Here is a 13,691-nt window from a genome sequence, read left to right as displayed (position 1 = left end):
AAACCAACAGCGGATATTATTTGGCTGCTTTCTGCTGTCTTTCAGGTGCTGTACAGAAATGGGCATCTCATGACACACCACACACCCACAGGGACTGTAAGACTAGTATCCAGTATACACTGGATAAAAACATCTAAGGTACAAATGGTAAAAATATTCCATGGTAAATTTGTTGATTGTTATGTAAACTCAGAAGCAGGGAGGGAAAAAAGAGAAAGGAAAGGAAGGAAAAGAGGGAAGAGAGGGGGGAACAAGGGGGCAGGCAAAAAAGGGGAGGGGGGGTTGGAGAAAGAAATAGGGAAAGAATGAAAGTGAAGAATTGTTACTTCTTTATTTCTGTGTGTCTCAGATCGTTAACGTATCTGTATTCCTATATTGTACTATGTTCCAATTTGATGTAATTTAACCACATGCCGCCCAGCCACTGTATAAATATGGCAGCAGGGCGGCACGGCTGGGCAAAAGCACGTTTTAAAACGTGTGTTTTGAAAACAGGTAGGGGGCGCGCACTAGGCACGCCACCGCCCCATCTGTCCCGCCGATCACAGCCGCGGATGTCAGTCGCCGGGTCACAGCCGGTCGCTACTGGCTATGTCCCGCCGATTGGCGGCAATCGCTGACAGAGAGCACAGCTGCAGTAGCTGTGCTTTCTGTCAGTTCCCTGACAGCTCCAGGACACACTGATCGGGACAGAAGAGTTTCTCTCTCCCGATCAGCGGTGTTCCCTGCAGTACACACCCCCGCCCCTACTAAAACACTCCCCTCACACAGTTAACCCTTTCCCTGAATAATAAACTTAACCCCTTCCTCCCCAGTACCATTAGTACAGTGTCAGTGTTTTTTTTTTTTTTGCACTGATCACTGTATTGGTGTCACTAGGGATGTCAGTGACCCCAAGTCAGTACCCCCCAATGTCAGAATGTCCGCCGCAGTCCCGCCATAAGTCGCTGATCGCCGCCATAAGTCACTGATCGCCGCCATGAGTCGCTGATCGCTGCCATTATTAGTATAAAAAAAACCAAAATCCCAGTATCTTTCCCACCATTTGTAAATGCTATAACTTTCCCGTAAACCAATTAATTTACACATATTGGGTTTTTTTTTTAGCAAAGACATGTCGCAGAATGCATTTTGGCAGAAATTTATGACTAAATTTGATTTTTAAATTTTTTTTTACTGGACATGTTTTATAGCAAAAAGTCCAAAATATTGTTTTTTTTCCTCAAAATTGTCAGCCTTTTTTTTTATAGCGCAAAAAATAAAAACTGCACAGGCGATCAAATACCACTGAAAGAAAGCTCAATTTGTGGGAAAAAAAAGGATGTAAATTTCATTTATGTACTGTATTGCATGACCGCGCAATTGTCCGTTAAACTAGCGCAGCGCTTTATAGCAAAAAAATGTTGTATATTGCAGTATCTATACCATAGTTTGTAGACGCTATAACTTTCACACAAAGCAATCAATATACACTTATTGGGATTTTTTTTACCAAAAACATGTAGCAGAATACATTTTGGCCTAAATTTATAACCAACTTTGAGTTTACTATATATTTTTTATAGCTGAAAGTAAAAAATATCATTTTTCTTCAAAATTTTTGGCATTTTTTTGTTTATAGAGTGAAAAATAAAAAGCGCACAGGTGATCAAATACCACCGAAAGAAAGCTCTATTTGTTTAAAATAAAGGACGTAAATTTCGTTTGGGTGCAGCATTGCATGACCGCGCAATTATCAGTTGAATTAGTGCAGCGCCGAGTAGCAAAAAGAGGCCTGGTCATTAAGGGGGGGTAAATCCTCAGGAGGTCAAGTGGATAAGTATGGTACTAATCCATTGACCTACTGGTCATTTTATTATGATGATAATAAAGGTTGGCATTTGTCTTTTAATATTGTTGTATGTTTAACTCTTTCTAAAAAGTCCTATAGGGGTGCCCCTTTTCTGTTTTTTACATACATATATAAAAAAACAAACATGAAAACACCTTAATGCAAATAAAACGAGACCTCTCAGTTGAGGCTGTTGAAATGTGGCAGCAGTAGAATATACTTCCCCACTGTCTTTCCACCCCCCCCCCCCCTCCTCAACCCCCGTGCAGTATCATTTCTGGCTAAGCATTTCCTTTTAAAAGTGTCCAATGTGGCCAGGATATTTAGCACTGCTACTGACCACTGGTGGGGCATTTAATATTCCCACTGACAACGGGGGGCATTATTTTACTTCCACTGATGCTGGAGCCTCACCAATGCATAGCCATTTATTACTGCCAATATTTACTTGCAAGTGATCTTTAGTTGCATCCTGGATTGATTGGTATCATTGGTCTACCTGTCTCCCTAAAAATAATGTGAATTACTACTGCCCACAGTCCAGCCCTCAATCTGTCAAGCAGTGAACTGGCCTTTTGTTTAAAAGGTCTGAGGACCCCCTGCTATAATGTATACTATAGCTACTTATGATTTTTTTTTGTTACCCCAGCATTAGGGTCATGTCTAGTGTATCTTTAGAAATATTCCCTGGTGAAGTCCCACTGTTGAAATGCTGCAGCTTAAATGATGTATCACATTGTCTAAGTACTAAACAAAATGATATTGGATATGTGTAGCCCAGTGCTGGCTAACTTACCAGACATTCATATATAAGAACCATGCCAAGCTAGCTCTCCCTCTAGTGTTTAGCTGTGATAGAGAAATATTGTTCAGAGGCACAAAGGGAGGGAAGGAGGGCCCAACAAAACAGTTGAGGATTGTGGGATGAGCAGAGGATTGTAGGACATGTATTTCAGAAGGCTGGATTTTCAGAGGGACCAATACTGTTGTGAACTACAAGTCCCAGCCAGCTGGAAGAGGAAGTGGAATGCTGGGAGAGGATAGGTATAAATCAGACCCCGGAAGAAGCGCTCTCTCTTCGGACTACAGACTGAAGCTGAGTGGAAAGACCTGGCTGCTTGTGAGAGTTTAGTAGGCCATGCGGTCTGGATGGGGTGTAGGATCTTCAGTGGGAGAGTTAAATACCTACAAGCAGATCACCCATCCCAGCTTCATGTCAGCAGAGTGACTGTCCAGAGCTGGTTAGCAGTATTACCGCCACAGTTACAGCGGAGACCCAGTGTTGCATGGAGCTAGGCCTGACGACCCTAAGATGGTGCAGATTCTGTGGGAGCCCTTCCAGGACATCCTGAATCCCTTGAGCCCCAGTGTCATCAGGATTGGTGAGCGAACTGAAGCCCACACTGTGTACACTCTTCACTAGGGACACTGCATACAGACACCTTCACCATACGTCTGATTGTAAATCTGTCACCTTTACCTGGATTCATATACCTATATTATCAGGGATTGCTGGTCACCATTGCATAGCAATCTCTTTGGGGCTGTATTGAGCCAGCTGGATATTCAGGACGCTTCAAGCCAAGGACTCTGTGCCTCACATCGGTGCTTATATTAATGGGAAACTCTATTTAGAATCTGTTTATAGCATATATTATACGTCTAGTTCTCCCATCGAGTGCTGATGTTTTCATACCTGTGGCATTCTAAGGGATTCTAAGGGAGCAGTCTGATGCTAATTAAGGTCTTTCTTCTCCCTTTCATACCTGAGGTCAAAGGCTCTCTTTGAGAATATTTGAAATACTGTTGACTTCTTGTGTTCACTACTGTAGGTACCTTTGTGTTTCACTTTGAGATTAGTAATCAGGTTAATGTTTTAAGAAGTATTTGCTTTTACTGTTTGTAACTAAAGAACCATTAGTAAATACTCAGTTGTTTACTGCAATTTGGTGCCTTTGAAAACATGGCTTCTTATGCATTATGTCTGAACCTAGGGTGTCAGAAGTGTCAGGAGGCTTGCAATGTCAGGGCAACCTTTGGGGACCGGTATCTTTCAGCGGCCCTCACGAGGGTAGCGCTACATATGCAAGTGTTGTAACACATTCAAATAAATGTATTCAGTATACAATAAAAGAGATTCAAAACTGTCAGTACAGGCGTACCTCAGTTTAAGTACACCTCGGTTAACGTAATTTTCGGTTTACGAACGAAAATCCATTGAAAATAATGCCTCAGTTTATGAATTTTTTTCGCCATACGAACGGATTGTTTTTCAATGCATTTACAATTTTTTTTTAATCATGTCCCTGTACAGTACTGTGCTTTTAAAGTGCACTTTATAAAGAGTTTTGAACATATAAGACTTTTTTTACTTTTTTCTGACCTCTGGAACGGATTATTTGGTTTTCAATGCATTTACACATTTTTTTTAAATCATGTCCCTTTATGCCTTTAAAGTGCACTTTATAAAGAGTGACATGGCTTCTTATGCGTTATGTCTAAACCCAGGGTGTCAGAGGTGTCAGGAGGCTTGCAAGGTCAGGGCAACCTTTGGGGGCAGGTATCTTACAGTGACCCTCACAAGGGTAGCGCTACATATGCAAGTGTTGTAACACATCCAAATAAATGTATTCAGTATACAATAAAAGAGATTCAAAACTGTCTCAGTACAGGAGTACCTCAGTTTACGATTACCACGGTTAATGTAATTTTCAGTTTACGAATGAAAATCCATTGAAAATAATGCCTCGGTTTGCAAATTGTTTTCGCAGTACGAACGGATTAATTGGTTTTCAATGCATTTTTTTAATCATGTCCCTGTACAGTACTATGCATTAAAAGTGCACTTTATAAAGAGTTTTGAACAGATAAGACTTTTTTTACTTTTTTCTGACCTCCAGAACGGATTAATTGGTTTTCAATGCACTTACACATTTTTTGAATCATGTCCCTTTATTCCTTTAAAGTGCACTTTATAAAAAGTTTTGAACAGATAAAACTTTTTTTGACTTTTTTCTGACCTCCGGAATGGATTAATTGGTTTTCAATGCATTTACGAATTAACTTTTAATCATGTCCCTGTACAGTATTTATGCCTTTAAAGTGCATTTTATAAAGGGTTTTGAACAGATAAAATACTTATTTTTTACTCTTTTTTGACCTCTGAAACGGATTATTTGGTTTTCAATGCATTCCAAAGGGAAACTGCATTTTGGTTTACGAATTTTTCGCAGTACGAAAAGTCCTACAGAATGCATTAAATTCTTAAACAGAGGTATGCCTGTATTTGGTGTGGGGTTATTGTCTTTATATTTAGATATTAGCAGACCAACAATGACCAAGGCAAGCATCAGGAAATCACAAAAATCTGAGTGTTGCAGAAATATTGTGCAAAAGCAATGTTACCTCTCGAGATATATAAAATAGGGCTTTAAATTAAATTAAAATTTAAATAAGATGACTGATCAAGAACCATATAAAAACAGAAAACTGGTTAATTTGTTATACCTTTGCAGCATAAGTGAAAATATTTGTAAAGTCACATCAAAGTACAGTAATTTATGCAGTGGTACAGATATGCATTATCACATGTTAAATAATTAAAATATGAGAAAAGTAAACCAAAATGCAGGTCAGTATGATGCGGCACACCTTATTACTTAGATTTATTGAGCAAACTTGTCATGCTGGGTAACACACTGTCTGTCCCCTCGCACTCTTTTGATGCTGGGCTTCTGTCTTTAGCTGTTACCCGCAACATGACAACATGAACAGGTGCACTGCTTAGGATGGTGCCATTGCCCCAGGCTCCATAACTCTCAACCAACCCCACCTTTCTTGCCTTACGGAGCAACCACATGCTCAGTCTAAATGGAGCAACCATTCAAAAAATGACTTGCTGAGGTGTCAGTGGATCAAGTGGAGTTGCTCGCTACTAACAGGTGCTGTTTGCCTGCTGAGCATAAAAGTGATGGGAGCCCGGGGGATGGTGCTGCTCATGAGGACAGAGTCACAGGCTACAGGAGTGGACTGCAGGACCATGAAGTGTGTGGGTGGTGGCATTGGGCAACCTTCTGACTGCAGTGGTGGCCTGCTCTCCGACGCTGAAGATCTTGAGAGCACAAGTGACAGCTCAGACAAATCTCTAGGTGGAGGGGACGATGGAGGCTACAGCTGTTCAAATGGGGACACCAGGGGTAAAAGGAAGAGGAAGGGCAGACTGTCTGGAGTAAGCAAGCAGAGACAAGCTGCCAATGCCCGGGAAAGAGACAGAACACATAGTGTGAATACAGCATTCACTGCCCTCAGGACACTAATCCCCACAGAGCCTGCAGACCGCAAACTGTCCAAAATAGAAACCCTGAGGCTGGCTTCCAGCTACATTTCACATCTAGCTAACATCCTGCTGTTAGGAGAGGACTGCATGGATGGACAACCATGTCTCCAGTATAGAGCCTCTGTGGCCAGCTCAGCACCCAGACCCATCTGTACATTCTGTCTCAGCAATCAAAGAAAGATGGTAAGCACTGTATACTTACATTATGTGACTCGCGCTGCATAGTACAAGTCATTGACAGGCCAAGCTGTCAATCATCCTTGCTGCGACAGTTGTAATGCAATAACAGTCAGTCATTACAGTAAACTATATTGTACTGTATTATCGGAGAAGAAACAATGATAGAAATCTTTACATATATTATTTTATTATAGTTTGACTGCTAATGCAAGAATTTATGTAGTGACTCTTTCTGCGTACCATTGCCTATTTTGCATGTTTAATAATTAAATGGCTCTTTAAAATGTGAACATAAAAAAAAATCACGTTTTGGTGACCTTGAACTTTGTAACGTATACAGTGTTACGTGTTTCATTCATTTTCCAGGATTCCTGTATGCCTTGGGCCTCAGATATCCTCATCCATAATGTACTTTGACAAGAATAATGTAGTTACAGTGATTAATGGATGAAGTTAATCAGACTGCTTATTATATTTGGTCTCTGGATTCATGCTTATAATGTGACATTTCACAAATGAAAATTGAATGGGTTAAACAGCTATCTATCTATCTATCTATCTATCTATCTATCTATCTATCTATCTATCATCCATTTAGGCTGAACTAATTTTTAAATTATTTGTGGCCATATCTATCTATCTATCTATCTATCTATCTATCTATCTATCTATCTATCTATCTATCCTGAACTATTCATTAAATCATATGTGACCATATCTATCTATCTATCTATCTATCTATCTATCTATCTATCTATCCTGAACTATTCATTAAATCATATGTGACCATATCTATCTATCTATCTATCTATCTATCTATCTATCTATCTATCTATCTATCCTGAACTATTCATTAAATCATATGTGGCCATATCAATCATCCATTTAGACTGAACTATTTGTTAAATCATTTGTGGCCATATCTATCTATCATCTATCTATCTATCTATCTATCTATCTATCTATCTATCTATCTATCTATCTATCTATCTATCCTTAACTATTCATTAAATCATATGTAGATTACCAATGCATAGCATATAGGTACAGAATTTAAAGGCTAGAGGGGTGAAGCTCTATCTATCTATCTATCTATCTATCTATCTATCTATCTATCTATCTATCTATCTATCTTGCTTCTTTGCTTTGTTGTAGTTGTATATGTTTTGCTCATAGTGACCTTATGAAGCATGCGTTCTAATATCTCTGTGTTTTCTCTGCAGCACAGAGACGGGGAGAAGCACTTGTCTATTTAAGGTGCATGTGGACATTCACTCAGATGAGCAGCTTGCACAATACTTGCACTGAATATAGACCTGTTCTAAATATACCCACTTGACACTCTTTTGTTTACATTGAACTTATGCAATGCAGCTTATGAACACTACTTCTAAACGTCAAAACCCCATCATAGTGTGCACTTTATTTTACACTGGAACAACTCTATTTAGGACGCTTTGTGGCTGAAATCTAACTCAGAATGGAAAGCTGCACCTGGTGTTGTTGCTATTTTTTGCGCAAGAAATGTTAAACCCAAGTCTGATACCAACGGTGGTTAAACCAACGACACATGATGAAACTCAATCCTGGACACGCAATGCTTCCATCAGAGTGTGTTGTCATAACACACTTTCACCTGTGCTTCTCAGCACCAGCCTCCTTTCTAGTTATTATCTCCAGACTTATGTATGCTGACATGTAGTGAAGGCCAGATAAGGATGCCAGTTGTCTGGACATAATTTGTATTTTCTACTAAAGCACAGCTAAATTCTCATCACCCTTTGTTCATCTACATCACTACTTTTGCTCAACTGAACCTGGGCAAGATTATTTAATTTATACAGACAAACAGCTGTTTAAATCATCTAGGCCTAATTTAGATTGTAAAAATGCAAGTTCTAAGATCAGGAACAGGCATATATAATATTGGGGGAATTTTTGAGTTTGATGTCGCAGTACCCTTGAAGATACAATATATGGGGGTTATTTACTAAAAATGCATGGTGCAAAATCTGGTGCACCTCTGCATAGAAAACAGTCAGCTTCCAGGTTTTATTGCCAAAATGCAATTGAACAAGCTGAAGTTGGAAGCTGATTGACTACTATGCACAACTGCACCAGGCTCTGAGTGCAGCAGTTGTAGTAAATCTACCCCATTAGAGGGATTCATTTACTAAAGGCAAATAGACTGTTCACTTTCCCTTACTGAATGAGGTGAAGATTTGTTAATTTATATCATCCAATCATGTGCAAATATATATATATATTTGTTTTGTTTTCCTTGCACATAATTGCATGGTATTCTTTGCAAAGTTAATTTGTACCACATTCATTAGGAGTAAATCCCATTGCAAACTGAAAATGTTGCCTTTATTTAATCAACCCCATAGAATCTTAGAATTCAAAGTTAACAATATGCAAAGGAAAATTTGATTTATTGGAATCTAAAGTTTTTGTAATGTACTAACAATTGTTTCCTGTATGTCAAACATTTTTAGACAAGACATTACTTTATTTAAAATTCCTTTATTGTGAAGTTTACATGACAAAGGCTGGGTTTCAAAATGCATGTCTCAATACCTGTCAAGGAAACTAACTGATAGTTAGCCCCCACACTGCTGGCCATAGATAATGGAATTTTTCTTGAATAATTTGAATCCCTCCCACTGCACTATTGTATTCTGACAGTGGGAGGTTTCCAAGTGGTCATACAATGATCACTGCTAGCAGCTATAGCCCCGACATTGATCGCCCAAAAAAACCCAACAGGCTGGTTGTACTGAAGTCGATTGATGGATCGTCCACAGTACAACCAACCTGCTCATAGGTGGATTGAAATGTGTCTGGTTCCTGTTGAAGTGTGGCTGATAAACTCTTTGATGATAGTCCTTGATACTTAATAGTAGTCAAAATCCTTTTTCTCTAAAAAACAAAATCCTGCCCAGCTAATACCAAAAAAGCTGTTAATTTTGATGGGTGGTCTCTTATGCCTTAAAATTCTCAAACAAGTTATGATTAAAGAATACAAATTATTTTGTATTTTGAAGCTGCTTCTACCTTTTTCTCCTCCCTCACACACAGGCATTAGGTTTGAAGTGTTTTGAGCACTGCTGTGTCACATCAAGAATTTGTTTGGTGTGACTGCATTCATGCAATATAATAGTAAGTTAAGTATGTATGTATATAACACACACTGCAAGTAAAATGCAAGAAACGTTTTGCATTTGCAATACATTTTTAATTTTTAATGTCATACTGAACATTGTAGCTTAGGTAAATTAAGAAAAATAGTGCATTACAATTCACCCAGTATTCTGTGTTGACAAAAATGTAGCATGTTTCAGTTCCCTCTTAAAGCGGAGTTCAACCTGAAAATAAAAAAATAAAAGTCAGCAGCTACAAAAACTGTAGCTGCTGACTTTTAAAATACAGCCACTTACCTGTCCCTCGGTCCAGCGGTGTCCTTACCACCGCTGGTTTCACCGGCCGTCTTCTCTCCCTGGCGCCGGCATCTTCAGTGTGAGCACCTGGTTGTGACAGCTTGCAACTTCACATATGGGTGCCCACTGCGCATGCGTGAGAAGTGCTGTGCTTTGTATATGGCCCCGTAGTCTTCTGGGACCTGTCACATGTCCCAGAAGACTACAGGGAGAGAGGACAACTTCCGCTTCCAATCGCCTAGGCAATCGCAGCGGAAGCGGGAACGGGTACCCGTGAATTTCGGGTACCCATTCTCCCCCTGCTCCCCAAAGGTGCCAATCCTTAACAGGGAGTGGGGAACAAAGGCTTAGAGCGGAACTTCCCTTTTGGGTGGAGCTCCGCCTTAAATTCTCAAAACTTTATTTTTGCTCTTCAGTAGAACTGAGGCTGTGGGCTGGTTCCTAACACAATTATTTCTGATTCCCAAATACCTCCATTTTAAAGTGCTGCTATTAGAGTTGATATATTTTATTGGTTCAGATAAGAGGTAAAGTAAATCTCCAAAAACTGTTTTTTTTTTTAAGGACTTTTTTGATTTCTTTTTTAGGAAACTGTATCAGTATTCATACCTCGTTCACATAAGTGTACTTAGGGTCCTTGCACATGGGGATTCCGATCTGGGATGATCAGTATTTCAGGTGGACCTGATCAGAAACTCCATGCAGCCCTATAGACAGGCGGATGTAAACAGACTTGTGTCCGTCTACATCCTGCTGCCTCTGAATCCGTGCAAGTCTGGAAAGCAAATGAAAAAAGACTATGCTTTTCCATTTTTATGGACCTAAATGTGGTGAATTGGAGATATAGCCTGATGTAAACAGACAGCAGAGTCCCATAGAGCTGTCATGGGTCCCCATGTGTTCGCCAGACACAAACTGAATGGGCACATGTCACAAAACTGACATACATCCCTTTCAGCTCTGATTCTGAAGGGGATCTGCTCAAAAATCCTCTGCTGATTGGAATGGACTCTGCTCCATGTGAAAGGAGCCTATCTCATGCACTGGTGTGAGGGCCATGTTTTGCCCGCATTGGATACACATGTGTTATGTGCATCTACATGCAGGCAGTCCCATTCATGTCAATTGGGAGGCAGCAGCTGTGCATCCCGTGCAGGCAAAACACACTCTCACTTATGGTTAATGTGTTACTAAACCCACATTAGTAAAATCAGTATGTATATGCAGTAAATGCAGTCTATGCAGTAAAACATGCTTGTTATAATCACTGTGGAACCTAAGGGGTTAATCCTCCACAATGTGTAAAAAGGCAGTTTGATCATGTCTTCTCTGATCTTCCCATTCTCCTACTGTCCCCAATCTGTCTGCTGATAGTACAGAGCTCAAGGAGTCACTCTGCACATGCTCAATTTGACTTGTATCGCTATTGAGTTTTTTTTTCTTTGGGAGGGTGCATGTGATCAGCACAGGGCCAATGAGAACTGTCCAGACAGGTAAGTCAGGGGTTATGCAGCCTCATAGGACAGTCAGAGGAGAATGAAAACTTCTCCTACAAGATTAACCAGTGCTCATCTGGACACTGATAGAGCTCACAAGACTGCTATATACTGCTAACAAAAAAAGGTATTTAGGACTGGATCCGACTGGAGGTAGGCGAGTGTAAATGTGCAGTTTACACCCGCCAGTCCTTGGGTGTGAATTGACCCTCCAATCAGGTCTGCCTGAAAAACTGACAGGCGGACCTGATCAGACCCTTTGTGTGAAAGGGGCATAAGTATGAGGCCTAATACTTGATACATTTTGGCAAGCAGCTATGTAGGCACATTACTAAGAAATGATAGGTCTTCATCTGTATCCCATCTGAAAATCTGAGTGCTTTGAGTTGCAGTCAGCTTGCATTTGAGGTCAGTTCCAGGTACTTTCTTTGGAAGTGCTTCTAACTTGCTTCTAAACTGCATCTGCAATCCCAATGACTTGTACAGGGAGAAAAGCAGTTTCTCCTTCAAAGAAAATACTATGTACACAAGTGCCAATTATGAGGTATGATGTAATGTATTATTCATACATGATATATTGTGTAATGCAAGAACATCACTGATTTTAAAGCGCTGTGTAAATAATTAAGTAGTATGCTGTATACAGCAGCCACTGATGTGAGGTTCAACTGGATAAGGCATTTTGTATGCTGAATAAAAGAAGCCAAATAGTTTGCAACAATGATGATTATTATTATAATACAATTACTATAATGAAACCACTAATAACCTCAGCACTTACAGTATTTCTGCTAAGCACACGCTTAATAAATACAGAACATAAAAAGGTCTACTGTGAAACATTTTTCATAGGAACATCTAAAGTTAACTCCAAATTTGATTTAGTACTATAGGTCATCCAATGTACTGTATTAAACATTTCTTTGCACACATTTTACCAGTTGACAACATAGGCAGTCTGCTGCATTTCATAAAATGTAGAAAAGTGCACTTTACTGTATGTAATGAACACACAACAGGACCTGTATCAAACAGTGAGTGCACTCTATGAGTTAGTCGGTCTCATCTTACCACATTATACGCTGTCTGAAATAGACTGAAGAGTGAGTGAACACACACTGAACGCTGCTTTTGACCTAGTTGACAGAAAGGTCATTGAAGCCAACTTGACTCAGAAAAATACCTAGTGACAGTTCCACATAATGTTTACATATTAGTTTAAATAGCACACATCCAGAGTGCATGACAGTATTTTGGGATAATATACTAAGGGTCCATTTGTGATGCAGCGCATGCATTTTCAGTTGTTGATGCAAGCAAAAAATAAGTGTACTGCAATGTGCCTCAATGCAGGAAAAATATATGTATTTTTCTAAGTGCAATACGATGCACAGGATGCTGTACGTTGTGCTGCTCTGCTATGTCTTTCCACGCACCTCCATAACATATGGCACCACAGTTCACCAATGCACATAGTGTGTGTTATCACACATCATGATAACGCATGTATTTTCCAAGCATTCTCGCAAAGGGATTGGTGTGAATGGGCCCTTAAAGAGTGTAAGTTCATGCTAGCAAAGCTTCAAAGACCCAGCTGGGGATACAAATCTAGACCCAGTTAGGTTAAGAATAAGAATTCAAGAAGATGTCATATTTTTTATAACTGGGTCTTTGAATTGAACACAGTTTTGCATGGCTTGTCTAAAACTGACACTCAACTGTAAATTACTCCTACGCAGTTTAGTAACGGGTGCTAATATGGTGTTAAAATACCAGTAATAAAAATATTATACATGCAATGTAGTGCAAAATAAATTCTATTTTTCTACATTTGGTGTACATAACTTGAGATACAGTTATTAAGCTGGAACACACGTTTGTTGATGTTTTAAAGCTTCAAAACCTACCTTTAACATAGAATCTATTTTGTGATATTTTCATGCTGTAAAACTCTTATTGTATTTGTATATACTAAAAGCTATTTTATTAAAGAAATCAATAAACTAAATATATTTGTGTTTAGTGAATTCTGGAATGATACTCTCTGCAAAGAAAAAAAATTATATTTTCTCACCTCTGGTCAGCTGGAAATAGATATGGCTACAAAAGGGCCCGGAGAAAGTATGGAGCCCAAGCTGTACCCCCTATAGGATGGACATACTCTTATGCTTCTTATACATGTGGAGTATTCCAGGAGATTAGCAATGTAAGAATGATTTGTTAAGGCAAAAGTTATATTGAGGAAATTCCTTACTGAATTTATGATTACTTTATTATCCCAGTGCATATATCAAATGCTCTGATCCTACTGGGCATCATTTTTTGGATAAAAAAATCCTCTCATTTGACAACAATCACATGCACTATTATCTCTTTTGTGACCCTACCCTGAGTCGAATAATATTATA

The 13,691-nt window shown here is 39.3% G+C and overlaps 1 protein-coding gene across 1 annotated transcript; it reads left to right on the top strand.

Moving 5' to 3' along the window:
- The first annotated feature begins 5,722 nt into the window (after positions 1-5,722).
- LOC149453607 (transcription factor 15-like) lies at positions 5,723-13,291 on the top strand. The gene is made up of 2 exons (XM_089688118.1): positions 5,723-6,350; positions 7,571-13,291. The coding sequence occupies exons 1-2, from the start codon at positions 5,802-5,804 to the stop codon at positions 7,601-7,603; spliced, it is 582 nt and encodes a 193-aa protein (XP_089544244.1). The 5' UTR covers positions 5,723-5,801; the 3' UTR covers positions 7,604-13,291.
- The last annotated feature ends 400 nt before the right edge of the window (positions 13,292-13,691 follow it).

The sequence above is a fragment of the Staurois parvus genome, unplaced genomic scaffold (genome assembly GCF_062004578.1).
Source record: "Staurois parvus isolate SC_StPar_1 unplaced genomic scaffold, SC_StPar_1.0 ptg000446l, whole genome shotgun sequence".
Lineage (NCBI taxonomy): Eukaryota > Metazoa > Chordata > Amphibia > Anura > Ranidae > Staurois > Staurois parvus.
This window is presented reverse-complemented; position numbering and strand designations above follow the sequence as displayed.

Bases quoted from the DNA above. Each gene is read 5' to 3' on its own strand.
- LOC149453607 (XM_089688118.1), top strand. From the start codon at position 5,802: ATGGGAGCCCGGGGGATGGTGCTGCTCATGAGGACAGAGTCACAGGCT. The intron at 6,351-7,570 runs GTAAGCACTGTA...TTTTCTCTGCAG, and splicing joins TCAGCAATCAAAGAAAGATG to CACAGAGACGGGGAGAAGCA.